This window comes from Dendrobates tinctorius, unplaced genomic scaffold (assembly GCF_039654945.1).
Source record: "Dendrobates tinctorius isolate UK_male_01 unplaced genomic scaffold, ASM3965494v1 ptg000093l, whole genome shotgun sequence".
Classification (NCBI taxonomy): Eukaryota; Metazoa; Chordata; class Amphibia; order Anura; family Dendrobatidae; genus Dendrobates; species Dendrobates tinctorius.
In genome coordinates, this window is record NW_027361761.1 from 16,113,915 (window position 1) to 16,141,270 (window position 27,356).

General features: G+C 45.3%; 1 protein-coding gene across 2 annotated transcripts in view; it reads left to right on the forward strand.

Moving 5' to 3' along the window:
• LOC141098582 (cytochrome P450 2K1-like) overlaps positions 1-27,356 on the forward strand; it is a 132,467-nt gene that overhangs the window by 48,060 nt on the left and 57,051 nt on the right. Inside the window, exons 5-6 of one of the 2 annotated variants that reach the window (XM_073586487.1) lie at positions 3,107-3,267; positions 18,430-18,606. In XM_073586487.1, the coding sequence (XP_073442588.1) occupies positions 3,107-3,267; positions 18,430-18,606 (338 nt within the window). The remainder of the gene's footprint in view (positions 1-3,106; positions 3,268-18,429; positions 18,607-27,356) is intronic. The other variant, XM_073586488.1, reaches the window with a different exon arrangement.

Genomic DNA, 27,356 nt, shown 5'->3' on the forward strand with positions numbered 1-27,356 from the left:
GTACGGGCCTGCCGGGGGCCTGTGCCGGCTGTCGGGGGCCTGTACGGGCCTGCCGGGGGGCTTGTGCCGGCTGCCGGGGGTCTGTACAGGCCTGCTGGGGGCTTGTGCCGGCTGGCGAGGGTCTGTACGGGCCTGTCAGGGGCTTGTGTAGGCTGTCGGTGGTCTGCACGGGCCTGCCGGGTGCCTGTGCCAGCTGCCGGGGGTCTGTGCGGGCCTGCCGGGGGTCTGTGCGGCCCTGCCGGGGGTCTGTGCGAGCCTGCCGGGTGCCTGTGCCGGCTGCCGGGGTCTGTGCGGGCCTGCTGGGGGTCTTGTGTGTGTGCAGGCATCGTGGGATGGGACTACAAGTCCCATCGGGCGTTGCCTGCTACAATGACAGTGATTGACACATTAGCCAATGATGGGACAGTAGTAGTCCCATCATCCGGCTAATGTGTTGAATGTAAAACAAAAAATATATATATACATACTACATACATACTACATATATACTAAATTCATACTACATACATACTACACACATACTACATACATACTACATACATGCAACATGCTACAGACATACAGTACATACTACATTCATACTACATACATACTACATATATACTACATTCATACTACATACATACTACATATATACTACATTCATATTACATACATACTACATATACACTACATTCATACAACATACATACATACTACATATATACTACATTCATGCTACATACATACTACATATATACTACATACATACTACATATACACTACATTCATACAGCATACATACATACATACTACATATATACTACATTCATACTACATACATGCTACATACATACAACATGCTACAGACATACAGTACATACTACATATATACTACATATATACTACATACATACATACATACTACATTCATACAACATACATAAATACTACATACTACATACATACAACATACATACTACATACAACATACATACATGCATACAATACATACATACTACATACATACTACATACAATACATTCATGCAATACACACATATAGACATACAGTACATACAACATAGAGTACATACTCAACAATACTTGTCACTTTGATCCCCGAAGCCAGTGTCATCTATGAAAAAATATGAAAATAACAAACAAGCCATATACTCCCTGATCCGCAGAAATCCACGAGTGAGTGTCCCATGCCGATTTCCCATGGAGAACAGCAGCATCAGCTGATGCGACCGCTCTCTACGGGGCTCAAGGAATCCATTGACGGGAGGTAGGTATCCTTCCGTACTGTATTCCTCCGCCACTGTAAAAAAAATAGTCCCTGGTCTCACTTTATGGCAAAAGCTGCGTGGGAACTTTTTCACACAGCAATGCCAAAAGTGAGACTAGGGACTATTTTTTTACAGTGGTGGAGGAATACAGTGCGGAAGGATACCTACGTCCCGTCACTGGATTCCTTGAGCCCCGTAGAGAGTGGTCGCATCAGCTGATGCTGCTGTTCTCCACGGGAAATCGGCGTGGGACACTCACTCGTGGATTTCTGCGGATCAGGGAGTATATGGCTTGTTTGTTATTTTCATATTTTTTCATAGATGACACTGGTTTCGGGGATCAAAGTGACAAGTGATGGTGAGTATGTACTCTATGTTATATGTACTGTATGTCTAAATGTATGTATTGTATGAACGCATGAATGTATTGTATGTATGTATTGTATGCATGTATGTATGTTGTATGTAGTATATATGTTGTATGTATGTTGTATGTCTGTAGCATGTTGTATGTATGTTGTATGTATGTAGTATGTAGTATGTATGTATGTATGTTGTATGTATTGTATGAATGCATGTATGTTGTATGTAGTATGTATGTTGTATGTCTGTAGCATGTCGTATGTATGTAGTATGTACTATGTATGTATGTTGTAGGAATGTAGTATGTATGTATTGTATGAATGTATGTAGTATGTATGTTGTATGTCTGTAGCATATTGTATGTAGTGTGTATGTATGCTGTATGAATGTAGTATATATGTATGTAGTATGTATGTATGTATGTTGTATGAATGTAGTATATATGTAGTATGTATGTTGTATGTATGTATGTTGCTTGTCTGTAGCATCTTGTATGTATGTTGTATGTATGTAGTAAGTATGTAGTATGTATGTATGTTGTATGAATGTAGTATATATGTAGTATGTATGTATATATATATATATATATATTTTTTACATTCAACACATTAGCCGGATGATGGGACTACTACTGTCCCATCATTGGCTAATGTGTCAATCACTGTCATTGTAGCAGTCATCGCCCGATGGGACTTGTAGTCCCATCAGACGATGCCTGCACACACACAAGACCCCCAGCAGGCCCGAACAGACCCCCGCCAGCCGGCACAAGCCCCCGGCAGGCCCGTACAGACCCCCAGCAGCCGGCACAAGCCCCCGGCAGGCTCATACAGACCCCCCAGCAGCCGGCACAAGCCCCCGGCAGGCCCGTACAGACCCCCGAGAGGCCCGCACAGACCCCGCCCGCACACACAGACACGCACAGTGTCTGCCCACGCACCGCCCACACTCTTCCCCCCTCGCGAACTGAATGTGGAAGTAAAGAAAGGGTTTTTTTCATTCCGATATTTCTGTCCCATTGACTTGAATGGGACTTCCGGGATCGGATTCGGCGATCCAATCCGATCCGATATTTCTCTATATCGGATGGTATCGCTCAACACTACTCTTGATTGATTATTAGAATCATAGAATCAAGGAACATCAGAGATGGAAGGAACCTCAAGGTTCATCGTGTCCAAATCCCTGCTCAATGCAGGATTCACTAAACCATCTCAGACCAATGTCTGTTCAGCCTTTGTATAGAGATGAGCAAATCTCTACAAATTCCTTTTGGAAAGATTCACTCAAATACGAAAAATTTGGTGATTACATTTGTTCCAAATTGAAACATACATCTTAGCTCTTACAGATGCCTGCTGCATTCTTTTGTTCGTATGTTGTGCAGTCATTGCAGCTTGCACCTGTCCTGTTCGGAGGTGCTTATCAGTTTGTTTTTTAATTCATACCCTTGTCTTCTCACTGTTTTTCCAGGTGAACCCTTCGATAACATCATGATTTTAAATGCTGCTGTATCTAACATAATTGTCACCATCTTACTGAGTAAGCGATATGACTATGAAGATCCAACACTTTTGAAGCTTGTAAAGATGAATAATGAAAATGTCCAATTAGCTGGTACCCCAATGGCTATGGTGAGCAACTCAACTCCATACTGTCTATGAGAAATAGCATTTTAGGTTATTCACAAGATTTGTAATGTGTGATTGGTGAGGCTGCAACCCATAATGTTCCCCTACTCTTAACATTATAATTTTCAAAACAGATTTCTAAACTGTGTTGTTGTCCCTTGCCAGTGAAAAGTTTGGAAAGCCTCTCCATGCAATGTTTTCCCTTGTTTGCATTGGAATGTACAAATTATATATTCAGACTGAAAGCAGAAAGACAATGAAAGAACACGTATGGCAAAAATAAGTAAGTAAACAAGCCAAACCAGAATATATATTGACACTAAAAATCCTCAAAGCACCACCTTTTATTCTAATGACAGCTTTACACACACATCTTCATTAGATGTCACCTTGAATAGCTTTACAGTAGTTTCGAAGAAGGTCCCCAGAGCTGCTGAGCACTTGTTGACTGCTTTGCCTTTGCTCTGCATCCAACTCATCCCCAACCAAGTCAATTGGAATGAGATTGGGCGATCGTGGAGGTTATATAATTGTTTACAGAACTCCATCCCTCTCTTAGTCAGATATCCCTCAAGTAACCTGAATGTGTTGTTTTGGTTCCTTGTCCTGGGGAAATACAAATTATGGTCCCAGTAAGTGTAAACCAGATAGCGTGGCACATCTTTGCAGAATTCCATGGTAGCCATGCTGGCTAAGTATGCTTGAATTTTGAATAAATCATATGCAGTGTCACCAGCAAAGCTCACTGACACCACTGCACCTCCCCATCTATGCTACTTGAGGGGCACCACATATCTAGAAATCATAGAAATCATTCAACAATCAAAACAGATTTCCACTGATCTATTGTCCAGTGCTTGTGCTATTTGTCCCACACAAGTCTACTCTTTTTGTTTGCAATGCACTGTAGTTGTTTCTTTGCAGCAATTCAACCATAAAGACCACTTCTCAAAGCCTAATCTGGACAGTTGATGTTGACATTATCTGAGGTGCAATCAATTTGTAATTTCTGAAGCTGGTAACTCTGATGAACTTATCCTCTGCAGAAATGCTAATTCTTTTACTTCCTTTCCCAAGGCTGTCCCCAGGCTAGCGATTTATGGTTTTCATGGCTGAACTTGAAGATACCTTGGCTGACCTTGATATTTTATTTTAATTATGTACTATCATTTCTCTATTTTTACTTGAGTGGTTCTTATTATATTCTGGCTTAGAAAAGTCATTTAATAGGGGTTGTGTACCAACTCTGCCACTGCAAAGCACAACTGATTGCTTCAGACACTTTCTGAAGGCTTGGTCTTGCACAAACACACTCTTAATGAGATAGACCTAATCATTGGAAGCCATTCCAGTTGACTACCTGATGAAGCAGCATGATAGAATGCCAAAGGGGTGTAAACTATCATAAGACTAAAAGGGGGTACTTTGAGGTATTTAAGCTTAAACATATATTATGGTTTGTTTCATTCATGTTTCTTTGTTCATCGTTTTCATATGTATGTCCTTTGTGGTATTGCTGTCTTCAGTCTGATTCTATAATGTGAAAACCAAAGAAAGACAGCCAAACATGTGAACAACGTGAGAAATAGGGACCAAGACTATAATGATAAAATGCCTTTATTTAAAAAACGTGGTAAGAAGTAGCACCACGTACAAGAGGTGCCCACAGAGTTAATGGAAAGAAAAACATGATAAAAAAGAATATATATATATATATATATATATATATATATATTTAAGCTTTGGTTTTTGTAATTTTTATTTTCAAAATATTGTAAATAGTTATGATTGTTCACTTGTTAATATATTTATATTTCCTCAGTCTGGAATTACTGAATGCCACTAGGGGGGGAATGTGCCACCCCAGGAGTCCAATTGCCACAGTGGCATTGCCTCCCTCACAGGGAGGAATGTCACGCCTGGAAGCAAGGAGGGGTCCCCTTACCAGGTGTCAGTAGGAGAGCAGTCGAGCAGAAATTGGGAAGTGAGCTGTGATTAATCTCGCCCCAGAGCTGAGCGCTAGGAACCAGATACCGGAGTTCATGGTTGCGTGGGTACTGAAGTCCTGGCAGCTAAATCAGGAGGTAGGGGACTGCAGGTCTCCTGGCCCGATCTAATACCCAGTGGCACAGCAGCATACTAGAGCCTGGAGCCGACACAAAGGAGCGGCACCTGTGGTAGGCTCGAGCTGCCTGCCATGTGAGCAAAGGTTGTTTTTAAAAACAGAGAGAGACAGTTAGCAGCAGGAGGGTGAGCTGTTAGGCAGCAAGAAAAAAGGGAGGACAGCGCAGAAGGAAGGCCTCCATACCTACCTGGCCAGGTGTATCCAAAATTGCTTCCAGGCTGCCCAGTTCTCCATTACAATCTGTTACCAGTGCCCCGGTCTGTACTATCAACCATCAAGTAAAGGAAAAGAAAACTACAGCCCTTGTGTCCTCCAGTGATCTCTTGCACCCTGAGTCCTGCACCACAAGGTACACGAAGCCTGACATAAATGGAACCGGTAGCCCTGGGGCCCAGCTCCACCTGTGGGCAGCAGAACCATCCCAGCTGCATTACCATCAGCCCCAGACGTCTCCTTTAGCAGCGTCGGCCATCCGATGCCGAACACCACAAGTGACATCACATTAAATCCCATATACACATTTCCTAGGGCCACGGAGTCGAGTCACGGCCCTGTGACTTCCCCAAAGAACTGTCCGACTCGGTTCCGAGTACCCCAAAGCTCTGGTGGGTGTGCCATTTTGGAGTCACAAACAGGATTTCATAGCTCGGTATTACCGGGTACTGTGTGCCATAGACTTTATTGAACTGTATAATAGCCGTGATTACTGCACCACACAGCGTGCAGAAAGCAGGGTGCCCCAACTTGGAAACCCCTGGGAGCTCAATCCATCCCGCCTGCGGAGTAGCCGCTTACTACGGTATTGATACCCAGAGCCTGGCTGAGGTTCACTAGGAGGGAAGGAGATGGACAATCTAGGAGAGGATTCAGCGGTGGGCACGGCCGTAGCCACTGTAATGCCTTTATCATGCCATATATCCCAGGGACGGCCTGGCTTCCTCAGTACTTGGGAGTCGCACACCCTGAGTGACTTCAAGGAGAGATTGCATAGTTTATTTGACGTGTACCCCCTGTCGGAGAGCCAAAAAGTCAGCATCCTTATCGGCAAGCTAACCAGTGCAGCCCAGAGGGAGGTGAAGTCCTGGCCAGACACCGAAAAAAAAACTGTTAGGCAAATCCTGGCCCGGCTGAAGGATACTTTTGACACTTGCACAGCAACAGAGATTAAAATGAAATTCTACGGGTGTAAACAAAGGGCTCAGGAGAGTGTACGGGACTTTGACCTAAACCTTCAAGAGGCGCTGCAGGACATTAAGCAAGTAGACCCTGACAGTGTACAAGACGAGGACAGATTGCTAACTGAGCAGTTTACCGAGGAGCTCCTGTCTACTGCACATCGGACACAGCTGCGCATTATGGCCTTGCCAAACCCTGACCTGGACTTTGCATGATTTAAAGATCGGGCCATCCGGGTGCTGCGAGAACCAACCCCAAGTGGCACTGCACCCCTCCAGCGCCCAGCTATCACATACCACCAGGAGGCGGCATCCTTTTCCCCAGCACCCATGAAGGCCCTTGCGCAGACCCCAGATAATGACTCCTTTGCAGGCCTACGTATCCAGGTCCAGGAGCTGACCAAAAGTGTGGCTGCACTAACTAAAACCGTGCAGTCCATGCAAGTGTCCCCAAAGGAGAAGATCCAGCTGGCCTCCAGTCCAGATGATGTCCCATGGCGATGGCAGAGGAGAATCCCACCGACCTGAGGGAGAGACAACGATCGCTACGACCAGGATGGACTGCCCATCTGTCGCCGCTGCAACAAGGCAGGGCACATCGCAAGATTCTGTAATTTAAACAAGCAACCCCTGGGGCAGAGGGCCAACCACCAGAAGTAAGATGACTGGGACCACAAAGCTGGCGAGACAATTATGTGGGAGGATGGCCGGTCCTGCCCGTTGTGCTTGGTGGGATCCCAACGCTTTATTGGACTCCGGCTCCCAGGTGACAACGATGCCATATATCCTTTTTAAACAGTATTGGGCTGATTCAGACATTACTCGCAGCTCAGATGAACACTTTAACATCTTTGCCAGCAATGGTCAGTCCTTGCCTCAGGTGAGGTATAAGGAGGTGACCATCAAGGTTGGATGAGTAGAATTGCAGTCGCAAGGTTTGATTATAGTTGATATTGACAGACGAGAATGTCATCCTATGATTACTCTAGGCACCAATGTAATAGAGAACTGTCTTGGAGAAATTATTGTTTTGTTGCAACAGGTAGCTGAGACTGCCAGCTCCAGTCAGCAGCATGTCCTGCAAAAGGAAATCTGAGCCCTGATGCAGAAACAACAGGTAGAGCTGTCTGGTGGAGAAGTTGGCAGTGTCAGAGTGAGTGATCCATTCCCCATTGCAATACCCCCTAGGAATGAAATGTTGATTTGGTGTCGGGCAGCAATAGGCCTCAGTGGTCAATATTACCAGGCCCTTGTAGAACCCGTGTATTCTGATAATAGACCCACCATCCTGACAGCCAGAGGGGTAGTCGATGTCCGCAAGGGGAGGGTACTGATACGAATCCTGAATTGTGGGGAGAAAGAGGTCCATTTACCCCAGTATGCCACTCTTGCTAATCTGTTCACTGTCAGTAATAATGCAATAAATGCCGTGGAACCCTTGCTTTTGTCTGACCAGGCGGAGGACAATGGCTCTGAGGGGCAGCAGGAGGATTGATGTCAGAAGCTCCACATAGGTACTGACTCCACCCTTTCGCACCAAAAGCATGGGGTTTACCAGGTGGTTGGATAATATAAGCGGGTCTTTAGCAAACACACTCTAGACTTTGGGCAGGTAAAAGAAGTCCAACACCATATCCCTACCGGAGATCATCCACCCATTAAAGAGAGGTACCGGCCTTTACCCCCAGCTCACTATCAATGTACCCAGGCTATGTTACAGAAGATGAAGGAGGCTGGGGTAATCAGAGATAGTTGTAGCCACTGGGCAGCTCCGTTAGTCCTCGCTAGAAAGAAAGATGGTAGACTGAGGATGTGTGTTGACTACAGGCAGATTAACCGCATTACACATAAGGACGCCTACCCGTTACCCAGAATTGAGGAATCATTAGCCGCACTGAGATCCGCTATTTCTCCACTTTAGATCTCACCAGTGGGTATTGACAGATAGAGAGAAGACAGCATTTACGACACTAATGGGCCTCTGCGAGTTCAACTGCATGCTATTCGGGCTTTGCAATGCATCGGGAACGTTCCACCGGTTAATGGAATGCTGCCTAGGACATAACAAATTTGAAACCATTTTGTGTATCTGGACGATGTCATCGTCTACTCAAAGACGTACGAAGACCATCTGGAGCACCTGGCTGAGGTGTTTGAGGCCTTATCAGGTACTGGCCTGAAAGTAAAGCTGTCCAAGTGCCACCTGTTGAAGCTGAAGATGTGGCAATAGACCCTGAAAAAGTCACCGTGATCGAGGACTGATCAAGATCATCCACTATCAAGCAAGTGCGGAAGTTCCTCGGGCTGGTAGGTTACTAAAGGAGATTCAAAAAGGGCTTCTTCAAGATAGCGGCACCCAGCAGGAACTCTTAATAGACCAGTCCAAGAAGGCCAAGAACCCGAGTCCTCCGTTCGAGTGGAGTTAAATAGAAGAAGAATCCTTCACTCTTTTGAAGATTGCTCTTACGGGAGACTAAGTCCTGGCCTACCCCGACTATGGTCAACCCTTTATACGCTATACTGATGCCATCAACATGGGATTGGGAGCAGTGCTGTCCCAGGTACAGCAAGGCAGAGAGAGAGAGTGATTGCCTACACCAGCAGGAAGCTTTGTACCACAGAAAGGAACCCCGACAATTAAAGTTCCTTTAAACTGGAGTTTCTCGCCATAGTCTGGGCAGTAACAGAGCGCTTCAAGCACTACCTGGCTTCAGCAAACTTTACCACTTGTATATATAATAATCCGCTGACTCACCTTGAAATGGCGAAGCTGGGTGCGTTGGAGCAGCGATGGATGGCTCGGCTCTCCAACTACGAGTTTACCATTAAATACTGGGCGGAGCATAAAAACTCTAATGCTGATGCACTGTCCAGGAAGCCCAACTTGCCGGATTGGGGAGAAGACCCGGAGAAACTCAAACAAATTGTGCTACCAGCCTTCCACCACCCCAGTGCGGCCCAGTGCTCCAACTGCATGAGGGACAAGTGCTATGGATGGGCAGAAACGTAAGACAGCGAACCGGCAGTCCGCCTAGTAAAGGAATTCCTGACACAAGCTGATTTGCTGTCACAATCCATTTTTGGATTGATGTCAGATCTGGATTCTCATACAGTTAGGTCCATATATATTTGGACAGAGACAACATTTTTCTAATTTTGGTTCTAGACATTACCACAATGAATTTTAAACAAAACAATTCAGATACAGTTGAAGTTCAGACTTTCAGCTTTCATTTGAGGGTATCCACATTAAAATTTGATTTAGGGTTTAGGAGTTTCAGCTCCTTAACATGTGCCACCCTGTTTTTAAAGGGACAAAAAGTAATTGGACAGATTAAATAATTGTAAATAAAATGTTCATTTCAAGTACTTGGTTGAAAACCCTTTTTTGGCAATGACTGCCTGAAGTCTTGAACTCATGGACATCACCAGACGCTATGTTTCCTCCTTTTTGATGCGCTGCCAGGCCTTCACTGTGGTGGTTTTCAGTTGCTGTTTGTTTGTGGGCCTTTCAATGTCTGAAGTTTAGTCTTTAAAAAGTGAAATGCATGCTCATGTCATGATCCAGGATGTGGTTTGTCTTTGGCCCATCCTGGTCAGACAGGGGTTAATTGTTTCTGCCTCTCTCTGGCAGAGGGCGGCTATTTAGTGCTCATTCGACCTAGGTCTGGTGTCAGTTATACTAGTGCCCTCGGCTGAGTTAGTTGACCTCGTGCGGACGTGTGCCTTGTGCCCGATAACTTGTTGCTTGTTTGGTTTTGATCCCGTTCAGTCCCTGTTACGAGTTCTGCCTGTCCCTCTTGTACTGTGCTACCTCTCTGTGTATGACCCTCTGCCTGTGACTTGACTATTCTCTGCTCGTCCCTCTGTTACCGCACAGCCCTCTCCGTGTACGACCATCACTTGTCTGACCTGCGTTTTCCTCTCCTCTACTACAGTTGCCCTGCAGTAGGTACATTACATCATCTGCAGCAGTAGGATGCTAAGCCCCGCCCCCTGCAGTCACATGATCGTAGGTCCTGGGACTCCTTACTATTTTCAGTGCCCGCAGGTCCTGTCTGCTTGAACCATCACTACAGTATTGGACCCTGTGCTCTCCCATAGTGTGGGTAAGTCACCCTGCTCTACGTGGCAGTTTGCCGACGCTGACAGGGTACTGACATTAGAGTCCTGACAGCTCAATTGGGTTGAGATCAGGTGACTGACTTGGCCATTCAAGAATATTCCACTTCTTTGCTTTAATAAACTCCTGGGTTGCTTTGGCTTTATGTTTTGGGTCATTGACCATCTGTAGTATGAAACGACGACCAATCAGTTTGGCTGCATTTGGCTGGATCTGAGCACACAGTATGGCTCTGAATACCTCAGAATTCATTCAGCTGCCTCTGTCCTGTGTCACATCATCAATAAACACTAGTGACCCAGTGCCATTTGCAGTCATGCATGCCCAAGTCATCACACTGCCTCCGCCATGTTTTGCAGATGATGTGGTATGCTTTGGATCATGAGCTGTACCACGCCTTCACCATACTTTTCTCTTTCCATCATTGTGGTAGAGGTTGATCTTGGTTTCATCTGTCCAAAGAATGTTCTTCCGGAACTGTGCTGGCTTTTTTAGATGTTTTTTTTAGCAAAGTCCAGTCTAGCCTTTTTATTCTTGATGCTTATGAGTGGCTTGCACCGTGCAGTGAACCCTCTGTATTTACTTTCATGCAGTTTTCTCTTTATAGTAGATTTGGATATTGATATGCCTACCTCCTGGAGAGTGTTGTTCACTTGGTTGGCTGTTGTGAAGGGGTTTCTCTTCACCATGGAGATTATTCTGCGATCATCCACCACTGTTGTCTTCTGTGGGCGCCCACGTCTTTTTGCATTGATGAGTTCACCAGTGCTTTCTTTCTTTCTCAGTATGTACCAAACTGTAGATTTTGCCACTCCTAATGTTGCAGCAATTTCTCGGATGGGTTTTTTCTGTTTTAGCAGCTTAAGGATGGCTTGTTTCACCTGCATGGAGAGCTACTTTGACCGCATGTTTCCTTCACAGCAAAACCTTCCAAATGCAAACACCACACCTCAAATCAACTCCAGGCCTTTTATCTGCTTAATTGAGAATGACATAACGAAGGGATTGCCCACACTTGTCCATGAAATAGCCTTGTAGTCAATTGTCCAATTACTTTTGGTCCCTTTAGAAAAAGGGTGGCACATGTTAAGGAGCTGAAACTCCTAAACCCTACATCCAATTCTAATGTGGATACCATCAAATGAAAGATGAAAGTCTGAACTTCAACTGCATCTGAATTGTTTTGTTTAAAATTCATTGTGGTAATGTCTAGAACCAAAATTAGAAAAATGTTGTCTCTGTCCAAATATATATGGACCTAACTGTTTATAACCTTTTTTCCTTTCTGGCCATTGGGGGTTAATGTCAGTAGGTCCCCTACCGCTGGTGTTACCACATGTTTAGTTAGTCAGCAGGTGGTGACCACTCCCCTTCTTCCTATAAAAGGTCGCCTGAGGCTTCAGCTACTGTTGGTGATATTATTCCTATTTGGAGACCAACCAAGCTGGAGTCAGGAGCAGACTGTGTTGCAGTGAGCTCCAGCTATTTCCTCGTTCTGGTGCCTAACTCTGCTGTTCGGTGCTTAGCAGCAGATAAAGCTAAGTTTTGTTCTTTCAGTTTATATAACCCCTTGGTGTTTGTTTTTCCTTTGGTTTGTGGTGCGGTACACTGTTTAGGGAAAACAGTCTCACCTCCTGGGGAGGAGGTAGGGGATTTAGCTCAGGGCTAAACAGGCGATAGGGACAGGTCGGGACTTGGGCCTCACTACCATCAAGTGTACCCCCAAGTTAAGGAGAGTCAGGGCACCCCCTTAGCCTGAGGGGCAGTTCAGGGGCCGTGGTTCCTTGCCCCCTTTTTACCTGCTACTGTCCCGTGACAACCACCCCGTGACATTTGCATCCTGGTCCAGATGCTCCACAAGAGACCCAACAGTTGTGGAAGGAGAAGGGCAAGCTGTTCATCTATGAAGGGAAGCTGTGTCAGAGAAGCATCAACTCCCAAACCCATGAACTGGTCAGACAGGTGGTAGTCCCAAAGCGGGCGATTCTACTGGGTTGGCATGAGGAAAACAATCAAGAAATGGTGTTGAGAATGTGGTCTATGCAACCAGAGACGGAAAGACCGTGATAGCCAGAGGGCTCCCCTACATCCAATAGTCACCGAAAAACTGCTTGAGCTGGTAGCCTTGGACCATGTGAAGCTGGCCCTAAACTGGTCAGGCTATGTCTACACCCTCACCACAGTAGACCACTACTCCCGGTTCCTGGTAGTAGTGCCAGTGAAGGATCAGCCAGCGAAGACAGCAGCCAAAGCATTTCAACAACATTTTTGTCACCCGTATGATTACCCTGAACGAGTGCTTACCGACCAAGGCCCAGCCTTTGAAGCAGAAGTGTTCCAGGAGTTCTGTAACTCTTACGGCTGCAAGAAAATAAGAACCACGCCGCATCATCCCGAGACCAACGGGTTATGCGAGAAAATGAATCAGGTAGTAATAGACCTGTTGAAAACTCTGCCCCTGGAAGAGCGTAGCCTGTGGGCAGAGAAGTTACCAGATTTGGTAGACTTATACAACCACGTCTCGGTGAACTTCACCAACTGTACACCCACCTACCTGATGATGAGTCCATTCGGTTTATTTGCTCCATAAACCTCACAGCAACAAAACAAGGTTTCCAGCCTCCACAGCATTCGAAAGCAACATAAACTGAATGGACTTGTTTTACCCCTGAGTGTGCCAGTGTTTACCTCAAAGATCGACAACGTGAGTAATCCCCGTCCACAGACCGTGTGGAAAGTTAGAATTGGTGCTAGACTGCGGTCAATGGTCCAAGAAGCACATGTGGCAGTGCTGGCGATTCTGAGCCAGGAGAGTGTAAGACTGACAACCGTGAGTAATATTGACCGGGGTCAGTGAGAGCTATTTTTGGGATACCTCTGCGAATAAGAGGGATCCGCGAACCTGCGTGGCCAACAGGTAACGGAACGGAGTCCGTGTTATGCTGACCGGGGTCAGAAAGACTGTGTATTGATATTTTGGGGATACCTCTGAGGAGAAGAGGCATCCCGGAACCTGTGTGGCCGACACCAGCAGGTAACGGACAGGAGTCCATGTTGTACTGACCGGTGTCAGTGAGAGACTGGGTGTTTGCTTTTTTTTCTGTATAAAGGTGAAGGTGTTTGCTGTGTCTCGGCGGGGTCACAAAGTTTTTTTTTCTCAAGTCAGCTTGTGGTGGCTCATTGGGGTCACGAAGGTGACAAGCGTCTGGCTGTAACTCGGTGGGGTTACAATGCTTGTGGTGGATCGGCGGGTCCACGATGTCTGCTGTGTGGAGCCGTTCAGAGACTTGAGGCAGCGGGAGCTGCAGTTGAAAGTTGTAGCAAGAGGTTCTGCAGCAGCAGGAGCTGCAGTGGCAGCAGCAGCGACTTGTGAGCGGCAGTTGAAGGTGCCGGTGGTTTGTGGCTACAGCCGGAGCTGTGGCAGTGCCAGTAGGAGCTGGTGAGGTGCCATAAGGACATCAGAGGTCCAGACTGGGTGACCTCTTAAAGGGCTAGTACAAGCCCAGAAAGACTTAAGTGTATGGTGGTACTGTTGGGGCAGATAGACTGCTGTATGCAGGCCTCTAGTGGGGACGTCGGGAAATCCCGAAAGGGGGTGGTGGCCCAAAAAGGGGTGGAGTCCCAGAGGGAGGTGGAGACCCAAAGGGGGATAGTGGCCCAAAAAGGGGAGGAGCTTTCAAATGGGGCATCACTGGTTACCTCAGTGGACAAGTCTGGGCAACAGTGTTGTTTGTGTCTCAGTTATTTTGAGTGTGGCATAGATTTTCCATTTGACGACAAGCCACAGGTGTGTACCGTGATGCTACACCATGAAGGAGTCTCTGGACAGCTGGACTCAAAGATTCAGGTGACTGACCGGAACGCCTCTCGTTTTCTGTCTGACCGAGAAAAAGGTCAAGGTGTGCTGAAGCCATGGGGTCACTGTGGACTATATTATGGACAGAGTGATGGTTGACATGTCCAAAAGTGTTGAGTGCCAAAGTGGCAGTATACCACCAAACTTATTGTACCCCTTTGAGAGGGGCTGGGACTTTGTGTTGTTTGAAGATGCATGGGAAGATGATGAAGTGTGGAGTGGTTCAAAGGTGGATGTAGCACCCCATAAGGTCGATAGTCCAGAGTTCTGAGTGACCGAGAGAAAGTGTGGATCTCAGTAACTACCAACTCGGGGACATAGCTAGGGTGACCAAACATGTGACCGAGGGAAACGGGGTACCTCCAGGAAAGGGGTCTGAAACCTGTGTGAGTGGGGATTTGCTGTTCCAGGATGACAGGGTGAGTGGTGACTCCAAATAAGACTGTGACTCGAATGCAAGGGAAAGAGTGTGTAGTAAGGAGGTCACTTTTTCTCAGACAAACCCCAGCACAGAGGGAGTTGGTGATGGGCTGGAATTAAAACAGACCTGTAGTAGACTCACAGAGACCATAGAGGCAGATGCAGGAACAGGTGGAACTCTGAAAAGGCAGAGTATGGGTGAGCAAGAGAGCCCATCTGAAAATCTGATTAAAGAACTGATGGTGTGACACATACTGGCCAAAAGAGAGCAGGACCATGAGATAGATGTGTTTAAAAAGACTGTAAAAGACCATGTTGAACGAAAAAAGGTCCTAAGACAAGCAGCTGAGCACAGAGTGGATGAGCTGGAGAAGGAAGTCTCTGAGCTCAGAGGTCACCTGTCAACATATCAAACTATGAACAAAGCTATAGCGAAAGATATGGAGGTGCTCAGAGAAGCCCAAGAGAAACGTCAGCAGGAGTTTCTCCGAAGAGAGGATGAAGGTCGCTGCCTGGCAGAGGAGCGAGGAAAAGTTCTTAGAGAGCTCATGATAGAGGAGACTAATGCCCAGCTCCAGAAATCTATGGATGACCAGGAAATCGAACTGTCATGCTCTCCCGATCTGATCGCCATGAAGGAGAGTGAACTGGAGAGACTAACCAAAGAAGGGGCCTCCACAGAAGAAGAAATCCAGCAGGGGAAGTGCCATGCAGATGGCCATACAAGGGACGTCGATGTCTTGGAAAACTGCGCTGATGCTCAGGATGAGGAGGTCCAACAGTATGTCCAGGAAGGGGAGACTGCGCTTTTCAAGTGTATAATAGAGGTACCTGAAGACATGCGAGAAGCGTGTGCCATTGAGGATGTGCATGCAGCCTTTAGAAAGGCTATAGAAGCATGTAGTGTGAACTGGGCACCAGAGACGAAACATTTGGTCATACTGTCAACTAGGGAAGTCACAGTGGAGCGAGTGGCTGTCCTGAGGGATATGCATCTACAATACCTCCGAACGAAGCAGATGATCCTGTTGAGGAATAAGGAAGCCGCTCGACGTCTAGAGCGTGCGAGGAAAGTTCAAAGTCAGCGGGGCACTGCAGATGACATCATTCAAGTGTCCAGAGGTCTGGTGAGGAAGGTCATGCAGGAGATGGTGAATACAGTAGGTCCGGTGTGATGAGTGAGGATTCTGGCTGATGACGAAGCCCAGGACATGGGTGAAGATGGGATGGTTCCATTCCTCATTGTCGGATCCATGGAGAGCCTTGGGAATATCTGGATGCTCCTGGAGTATTGCGTGGCCTATCTGAAAGAAGTAGAGCAACTAAGACTTGAGAGGGAGCAGATCAACAGAGAGCTGCAGGAAATGGAAAGAAGATGGCCGCCACCTTCAACTCGCGGTATAGAGAGGCGAAGAGGTTCACTTAAGACTGGAAGTCCTCAAGCTGGAGATAACAGAGGACATAGAGATAAATGAAAGGACTGCTCTCAGGACCATATAGACCATAGGAGAAATGGCCAGCAGAGAGAAGACAGTAGGTGGCCTGACAGAAGAGGTAGAAGTATTGACAACTCAGTTAGCTCTGGACTGAGTGACCTAAGCAGCACAAGACCCTGTAGTGGACGTGGTGACAAAGAGTCACCGCCGGGGGTGCGGGTGGTCTGACAAGGGGTCATCTCTATTAAAAAATGTGATGGATCATGGGTATCTACAAAAGGGTTCAGTAGCTGGACTCGACTTTGACAGATGGTTTTACTTGCAGAGATGACCGAGAAGGGTCTCTGGTAGAAAGTGCCAAGCCCCACGGCTTTAGGCAGAGGGGGGGAATATGTGGTGTGATGGGTGGTTGCATGGTTAATGGGAGGTATATGTCACATGGATGGATGCAACCCGGAGTATTTTGTCTCTAGTGTACATGAGCACTAGTCTGGCAGTATGCTCAGACTCCCAAACACTCTCTGACCATGTGCTAAAACACAACCTCCATTATGTGGGTTGTAACCACACCCACAGGTGAGGTATGGATCACATGGGCATGACCTCACGGCAGGTCCTGAACGTCCTGCAGGTCCTGAAGGAAAACAGGGGGTACAGTCAGCAACCTCACCCAGAGGTGAGGTAGTATGGGTAGCCAGACCCTCCCATCTCTCATAGCTACCCGCATCCCGGACCCAGTGCACTAAATGACATCTTTAGTGCTCATGTACACTAGAGACAAAATACTCCGGGTTGCATCGCAGGGAGCATCCATCAATGGGACATATACCTCCCATTAACCACGCGACCACCCCTCACACCACTATATATATATATATATATATATATATATATACATACATATATAGCCACACCACTACATAATACTAAGCAATGTAGATCTCAGTCAAAATGTAATGTATATAATAGACAATGCACTTAGTGCAACAAGTGTATCCCTATTGGGAAAAAAAAACTTGTTATGCCCTGCAAGAGCAATGCTAGAAGACAAGGACTAAAACCAACAACCAAGCAACTGCAGAAGTACTTATTTGTGGGGATCAAAAGGTTCTGTGCTCATTAAATAGAGAAGTTTGACAGATGAATGGGAGTGTCAGTAATATTGTGCTCAGAATAGGTAATAGAATATGGCTCCTGAATGCAGATGAAACATTATTGCAGACAAGCCAGGGATGCAATGGAGCACGAAAAGATTACCTGGGTGGATGACGGTTGCAATATTTTATCCTTATGCTCTTGGTCCCTATTTCCTGTGTTGTTCACATGTTCGGCTTTCTTTCTTTGGTTTTCACAGTTTTTCTGAATGGTTCACCATTCTTCCACTCAGCAGATATGTATCACCTACCCCTTAGGAGATATAATATATCACCTTATATAGTTGAGTATATATCTATTGCTGCATTCAGTACAAGTTTTAAATTGATTCTCCAATTTGCACATTCCCATAGGAACAAAGAAAACTTGCATGAACAGGGCTCCTGACTTTTGACCGCTGTACATATATACAATTGACTCAGCTGATGTTTAGTGGAGTGAGGGGAATAAGCTGCTGCCAAATTTCCCTAATCTCCTCCATAAACACTGGTTTGGGCATACTAAAACCATACTTTTCCATCATCTCAAATTCCCAGATTCCTGGAATCTAGGTGAATGCAGCTTTAAAAAAATGCTGAAAAACTCTAGAACTCCAACATGCCAAATCCTTCTGTCATTTGATATATGCCATTGCGGATAAGATGACTAATTTGGAAAATAACACGATATGAGACTGCGCTGCTGTAATGAAGAACCCTTAGGACCAAGATGAGTTGGAGGTTTTTATTTCCACAATGCGTTTCAACACTGGACTAGCGTCTTTTTCAAGTTTTTTTTTTTTAAATTGCACCTATCCTGTGCATAAGTGGATAAGAGTTTTAGAAATTTTCCTGGTTAGAAATAGAAATTCAAAGGTCATCTATTTTTCTGTGCAGCTTTATAACACATATCCATCTGTGATGCGCTGGTTTACGAGTATATCAGAAACGGTGGCAAGGAATGCAAATGTAGTGCACACATTCATTCGAGAGACCTTCACCAACCACAGGGAACAACTGGATGTAAATGACCAGAGGAATCTTATCGACTCGTTCTTGGTGAAACAACGAGAGGTACTAAAATACGTATTGTTATATGTGTGATAGATCTGAGCTAGTCGTCTGGGATAATTCATGTTGAAAACACAATTTAGTTTTTTTTATATAGGACTGCAGGAAAACTTTGTCTAGTTGCTGAGATGTCATTAGTGTATTTGAGAAGTGTAACTTTTGTAGTATTATAAATGGCACATGGTAGCTGAGGCTGATACAGATTACAGCAAACGGAAAGAGTAACTGTTGTAATATTTTGATCTCATAAATCAATAGTACACATGAAAATCTGTAATATATCTTATATTGCATAGCTGTCCCGGGAATGCCAGTCTCCACTTCCTTCCCCTGAGGCTGCTGCCCTCTGTTGTGCTCCACAATGGGTTTTGTAAGTTGCCCGGCGTGGATCTATGACATCATCTACCTAAACCTATTTAAGGCCCATTGACACACACACCTGTGTCTTGGGACTTATACTTCTAGTCCTATGTTAGGTGTGATCCACCATTCTGTGCTATATGTGTTCAGTGTTTGTTGTTTTCATCCCTGCTGGATTCCTCTTCATCCACTGTGCTGATCCTGAGATTTCTGGGGAACCTTTAAAGTTCTCGCTGGCCACATGCCTTCCTACTTGATGCATCAAGACCGGGGTTCATGTGCCAACCCGGACCAGAGGCTTAGAGCACCCACTTCAGCTGGTGAGCCTTTGTGGGAACCTGTCCGATTTTTCATGCCCCCAGAAACACCAGCAGTTGTGCCTAAATATGTAAATACTCTTCCTAGCAATCCCTTTATTAAATAACACACATAAACAGATCTTTATAAAATGTATTTCTAAAGTCTGTTTCTGATATGTAAAGGAAGCCTTTGACTAATCGATGGGGCATTAGTGTCCCCAGACTAGTCGGCTCCTTCAGCATGTTATCATGCCCCTGTGGGTGTGGTAACATGGCTTACAAGAGTAGACATCATCGCCAGCGCTATACCTATCTCGGCCAGGGCCGGACTGAGCATAGGGCACTTCTGGCAAATGCCAAAAGGGCCGGTGCCTGTAGTGGGCCGCTCGATCCTTCCCTGCACTGTCAGGCAGAGCGGCAATCATGCAGTATTATGCTGCATAGTTACTTGCCTTGCCACCATGCTAGACAGGAGGAGGTGGGCGGGCATCAACGTAGACATAAGAGTAACTAAAAGCACAGTACAGCTCCTGTGGTGAACTATAACTCCCGGCATGCCATTGGAGCTTCAGGACATGCTGGGAGTTATAGTTCTCGAAAGGATAATGGTGACATAACATCACCACTTGACATAAATAGCACTTATGGGGTCTAAAAGGGAACCTGTATGCTGATGTAGGCTGTCTGATCCTCACGGGCAGCGTGTAATGGATACTGGCTGCATGATTTCAGCCACATATGTTTTTCCCTGAAATGCTGCTGCGTTTCAGGGAGAAACATACTTTAAGGGTGTGTGTACACGTTGTGGATTCTCCTGCGGATCCGCAGCAGTTTCTGCTGTGTTGTACATTACCATTTTAGTCTATGTAAAATGAAAAACGCAGTGCACACGCTGCGGAATTTTTCGCGCGGATTTGCTGCGGTTTTAAATCCGCAGCATGTCACTTCTTTCTGCGGATTCCGCAGTGGTTTGGCACCTGCTCCATGACAGGTGTCAAACCGCAGGCTAAACCGCAGTAAATCCGCAGATAAACCACCTCTCAATGGCTTTTCTCATGCTAGTCCAATAGAACCTCTCTCGGAGCAATGTTTCCAACTTCTTCCATCCGAAGTGTCCAGCTCCATTGTGGTATGCTTCTAGGACCATTGGTGCTTCTCTCTTTGGGACTACCACCTGCCAGACCAGCTTATGAGTGTGGGCGTTGATAATCCTCTGACACAGCTTCCCTTCATATATGAACAGCTGACCTTTCTCTTTCCACAGCTGCTGGGTTTGTTCAGGAGCATTTGAATCTGGGCGTGAGTCATCTTGTAGCAGTAGCTCTTTCACCAGGTGGACTGCCGGGTCATTATCCTGCGCTTCTGCCCAGTCATGATGGGGCAATGGGTTCAGAGTGACTTCTTTCAAGCCAGACTGCTTGTTTCTCACTCCCTGAGCACGTTGGGCCGCAAGTGGCTGGTGAAAGGGAGGCAACTCTATCTCTTCAAGAGCCTCAGAGTCTTCTCCTGCATCTGGCAGATTAGGCATTCTGGACAGCGCATCAGCATTGGCATTCTTGTGCCCTGCCCGGTACTTGATGGTAAAATCATAATTGGGTAACCGAGCCAACCATCGCTGCTCCAGTGCTCCTTGCTTGGCAGTGTCCAAGTGGGTCAACGGATTGTTGTCCATGAAGATTGTAAATTTGACCGAAGCTGGGTAATGCTTGAACCTTTCTGTGACAGCCCAGACTATGGCAAGGAACTCCAGCTTGAAAGAACTGTAATTATCAGGGTTCCTCTCAGTGGGACGCAGCTTCCTGCTGGCATCCGTGTACAGCACAAAGGGTTTGTCATAATCTGGGTAGGCCAGAACTTCGTCACCTGTGAGAGCCATCTTCAATCTGGTGAAAGACCTCTCCAACTCTTCAGTCCATTCAAATGTGAAATTCTTCTGCTTGCCTTTCTTGGACTGCCCCACCAGAAGGTTTTGCATCGGAGTGGCTATTTCAGTAAAGCCTTTGATGAATCTCCGGTAGTAACCTACCAGTCCCAGGAATTGGCGTACTTCATGGAGGTTGTTGGGCTTTGTTCAGTCCCGGATGACTGTGACCTTGTCAGGATCTGGTACCACACCTTCTGCACTGACCACATGACCGAGGTACTGTACCTTAGGCTTCAGGAGGTGGCATTTTGAAGGCTTCACTTTCAGGCCAAAATTGGACAAAGCTTCCAACTCTTTAACCAGGTGTTCCAGATGCTCTTCATAGGTTTTGGAGAAAACGATGACATCATCCAGATACAACAGGACTGTTTCAAAGTTCATGTGTCCCAGGCAGCACTCCATCAGCCGTTGAAATGTTCCTGGAACAGTGCAGAGTCCAAATGGCGTATAATTGAACTCACAGAGACCCATTGGAGTGGTAAATGCGGTTTTCTCCTTGTCTGCCTCTGCCACGGGAACCTGCCAATACCCACTGGTGAGATCCAAGGTGGAAAAGTAGTTAGCAGTTTTAAGTGCAGCTAATGACTAGAGTTGAGCATTCCGATACCGCAAGTATCGGGTATCGGCCGATACGTGCTGTATTGGAATTCCGATACCGACATCCGATATTTTTTCAATATCGGGCACGGGCATCGGAATCGGAAGTTCAAAGTTGATTGACAGCCGAAATGACGTCATCATGATGCGCGGTGTGTGCGCATCATGATGCGCCATCATTTCGGGCCTTCCGGGGGTCTCTGCCGGCCTGCCGGGGGGCTGTGTGGACTGCCCGGGGTCTGTACCGGCCTGCCGGGGGGCTGTGCCGGCCTGCCGGGGGGTCTGTGCACCCTGTGGGGGTCTGTACCGGCCTGCCGGGGGGCTGTGCCGGCCTGCCTGTGGTCTGTGCACCCTGTGGGGGTCTGTTCCGGCCTGCCGGGGGGCTGTGCCGGCCTGCCGGGGGGCTGTGCACCCTGTGGGGGTCGGTACCGGCCTGCCGGGGGGCTGTGCTGATGTCCAGGGGTCTGTGCAGGCATCGTCCGATGGGACTACAAGTCCCATCGGGCGATGCCTGCTACCATGACAGTGATTGACACATTAGCCAATGATGGGACAGTAGTAGTCCCATCATCCGGCTAATGTGTTAAATGTTAAAAAAAAAAAAAAATACTACATACATACATACTACATGCATGCTACATGCATGCTACATACATACCACATATATACTACATGCATGCTACATACATACTACATGCTACATGCATGCTACATACATACCACATATATACTACATGCATGCTACATACATACTACATGCTACATACATACTACATACATACTACATGCATGCTACATACTACATGCTACATGCATGCCACATACATACTACATGCTACATACATACTACATACATACTACATATATACTACATGCATGCTACATACATACTACATGCTACATACATACTACATGCATGCTACATACTACATGCTACATGCATGCCACATACATACTACATGCTACATACATACTACATACATACTACATATATACTACATGCATGCTACATACTTACTACATATATACTACATGCATGCTACATACATACTACATGCTACATACATACTACATACATACAACATGCATGCTACATACATACTACATGCTACATACATACCACATATATACTACATATATACTACATGCATGCTACATACATACTACATGCTACATACATACTACATACAGTACATACTACATGCATGCTACCTACATGCTACATACATGCTACATACATACTACATACATACTACATGCATGCTACATACAATACATTCATACAATACATACATAGACATACAGTACATATAACATAGAGTAACATACTTACCAATACTTGTCACATTGTTCCCCGAAGCCATTGTCTTTTACGGAATAAACATTAACATAACAAACCACAAAAATAAACATTAACATAACAAACCACAAAAATACTCACCCATGATCCGAAGCAGTCCACGAGTGTGTCCCACGACGGTCTTGGGTAGAGAACTGCAGAATCAGCTGATGCTGCCGCTCTCTATGGGCTGCAGGAATCCAATGACGGAAAGTAGGTATCCTTCCGCACTGTATTCCTCCGCCACTTAAAAAAAAAGTCCCTAGTCTCACTTTATGGTAAATTCCCACACAGCTTTTACCATAAAGTGAGACTAGGGACTTTTTTTTTTAAGTGGCAGAGGAATACAGTGCGGAAGGATACCTACCTTCCGTCATTGGATTCCTGCAGCCCGTAGAGAGCGGCAGCATCAGCTGATGCTGCAGTTCTCTACCCAAGATCGTCGTGGGACACACTCGTGGACTGCTTCGGATCATGGGTGAGTATTTTTGTGGTTTGTTATGTTAATATTTATTCCGTAAAAGACAATGGCTTCGGGGAACAATGTGACAAGTATTGGTAAGTATGTTACTCTATGTTATATGTACTGTATGTCTATGGATGTATTGTATGAATGTATTGCATGTAGCATGCATGTAGTATGTATGTAGTATGTATGTAGCATGCATGTAGTATGTATGTAGTATGCATGTAGCATGTAGTATATATGTAGTATATATGTGGTATGTATGTAGCATGTATGTAGCATGCATGTAGTATGTATGTAGTATGTATGTAGCATGTAGTATGTATGTAGCATGCATGTAGTATGTATGTAGCATGCATGTAGTATGTATGTAGCATGCATGTAGTATATATGTAGTATGTATGTAGTATGTATGTAGCATGTAGTATGTATGTGGCATGCATGTAGCATGTAGTATGTAGCATGCATGTAGTATGTATGTAGTATGTATGTAGCATGTAGTATGTATGTAGCATGCATGTAGTATGTATGTAGTATGTATGTAGCATGTAGTATGTATGTAGCATGCATGTAGTATGTATGTAGTATGTATGTAGCATGTAGTATGTATGTAGCATACATGTAGTATATATGTAGTATGTATGTAGTATGTATGTAGCATGTAGTATGTAGCATGCATGTAGTATGTATGTAGTATGTATGTAGTATATATGTAGCATGTAGTATGTATGTAGCATGCATGTAGTATGTATGTAGCATGCATGTAGTATATATGTAGTATGTATGTAGTATGTATGTAGTATATATGTAGCATGTATTATGTATGTAGCATGTATGTAGTATGTATGTAGTATGTATGTAGCATGCATGTGGTATATATGTAGTATGTATGTAGTATGTATGTAGTATGTAGCATGCATGTAGTATATATGTAGTATGTATGTGGCATGCATGTAGCATGTAGTATGTAGCATGCATGTAGTATGTATGTAGTATGTATGTAGCATGTAGTATGTATGTAGCATGCATGTAGTATGTATGTAGTATGTATGTAGCATGTAGTATGTATGTAGCATGCATGTAGTATGTATGTAGTATGTATGTAGCATGTAGTATGTATGTAGCATACATGTAGTATATATGTAGTATGTATGTAGTATGTATGTAGCATGTAGTATGTAGCATGCATGTAGTATGTATGTAGTATGTATGTAGTATATATGTAGCATGTAGTATGTATGTAGCATGCATGTAGTATGTATGTAGCATGCATGTAGTATATATGTAGTATGTATGTAGTATGTATGTAGTATATATGTAGCATGTATTATGTATGTAGCATGTATGTAGTATGTATGTAGTATGTATGTAGCATGCATGTGGTATATATGTAGTATGTATGTAGTATGTATGTAGTATGTAGCATGCATGTAGTATATATGTAGTATGTATGTAGCATGCATGTAGTATGTATGTAGTATGTATGTAGTATATATGTAGCATGTAGTATGTATGTAGAATGCATGTAGTATGTATGTAGTATGTATGTAGCATGCATGTAGTATGTATGTAGTATGTATGTTGCATTCATGTAGTATATATGTAGTATGTATGTAGTATGTATGTAGTATATATGTAGCATGTAGTATGTATGTAGCATGCATGTAGTATATATGTAGTATGTAGTATGTATGTAGCTTGCATGTAGTATATATGTAGTATGTATGTAGCATGTATGTATGTATGTAGCATGCATGCAGTATGTATGTAGCATGCATGTAGTATGTATATAGTATGTATGTAGTATGTATGTAGCATGTATTATGTATGTAGTATGTATGTAGTATGTATGTAGCATGTAGTATGTATGATGCATATATGTAGTATGTATGATGCATATATGTAGTATGTATGTAGTATGTATGTAGCATGAATGTAGTATATATGTAGCATGCATGTAGTATATATGTACTATGTATGTAGCATGTAGTATGTATGTAGCATGCATGTAGTATATATGTAGTATGTATGTATGTAGTATTTTTTTTTTTTTTTACATTTAACACATTAGCCGGATGATGTGACTACTACTGTCCCATCATTGGCTAATGTGTCAATCACTGTCATGGTAGGAGGCATCGCCCGATGGGACTTGTAGTCCCATCGGACGATGCCTGCACAGACTACCGGAGCCTGCACAGCCCACCGGCAGGCCGGCACAGCCCCCCCGGAGCCTGCACAGACCACCGGCAGGCCGGCACAGCCCCCCGGAGCCTGCACAAACCCCCCGGCAGGCCGGCACAGCCCCCCCGGAGCCTGCACAGACCACCGGCAGGCCGGTACAGATCCCGGGCAGTCCGCACAGCCCACCGGCAGGCCGGCACAGCCCCCCGGCAGGCCGACAGAGACCCCCGGAAGGCCCGTACAGACCCCCGAGAGGCTGTACAAGGGCAGGAAAGGGTTTTTCCAATTCCGGTACCGGAAGTCTCATAGACTTGAATGGGACTTCCGGTATCGGCATCGGCGATACCGATACTTTTTTTAAAGATCGGCCGATCCATTCCGATGCGATATTTTGAAGTATCGGACGGTATCGCTCAACTCTACTAATGACTCTTCAATTCTAGGTAATGGGTAGGCATCTTTATGTGTGATACTGTTAATTTTCCTGTAATCAGCACACATTCTCATAGTACCATCCTTTTTCTTTACAAACACTATTGGAGCTGCCCATGGGCTACAACTGTCCCTAATGACCCCAGCTTCCTTCATCTCTTTCAACATACTCTTAGCACATTGGTACTGTGTTGGGGGTATAGGTCTGTACCTCTGCTTGATGGGTGGATGGTCTCCAGTGGGGATATGATGTTGCACCCCTTTTGCCTGCCCAAAATCTAGTGGGTGTTTGCTGAATACCCGCTCATACTCTTGTGTTACTCTGTAAACCCCATTTCTCTGGTATGAAGGGGAAGAGTCAATTCCCACCTGCAGTTGCTGGCACCACTCTTCTAGCGGCTTTATGGGGCCATTGTCCTCTACCTGATCGGATGAGACCAAAGGCTCTGCTGCCTGCAATGAGTTGTTAGTAACAGTGAGCAGCTTAGCAACTCTGGCGTACCGAGGTATTGTGGCTTCCTCCTCCCCACAATTCAAAAGGCGTACAGGTACTCTCCCCTTTCGTACATCAACCACCCCTCTGGCTGTCTGGACAGTGGGCCTGCTATCCGAATTTACTGGCTCTACCAATGCCTGGTATTCCTGCCCTCTGAGACCTATGGCTGCCCAACACCATATCAACATTTCACTTCTGGGGGTATTACAATGGGGAAGGCATCACTCACTCTGACGCTGCCAATCTCTCCACTGGAGAGTTCTACCTGTTTTCTTTGCATCAGGACTCGGATCTCCTTCTGCAGGACTCTTTGTTCACCGGAACCAGCAGTCTCAGCTACCTGTTGCAACAAGACAATAACCTCGGACAGACAGTTTTCAATTACATTTGTACCAAGAGTCATCATGGGATTACATGACGTCGATCAATATCAACAATTATCAGTCCTTGTGATTTTAGCTCTACCCGCCCCACTTTAACAGTAATTTCCTTGCATCCAATCTGTGGCAAGGTATGACCATTACTAGCAACTAGAGTTGAGCGACTTTGGTCGGATCGGGTTTCGTGAAACCCGAATGAAACAAAATAAGTTTCATATGAAACTCGTCCGACTAGAGCAAAACAAAGTCGGAGTTTCGTCCGAAACCCGACCCCAA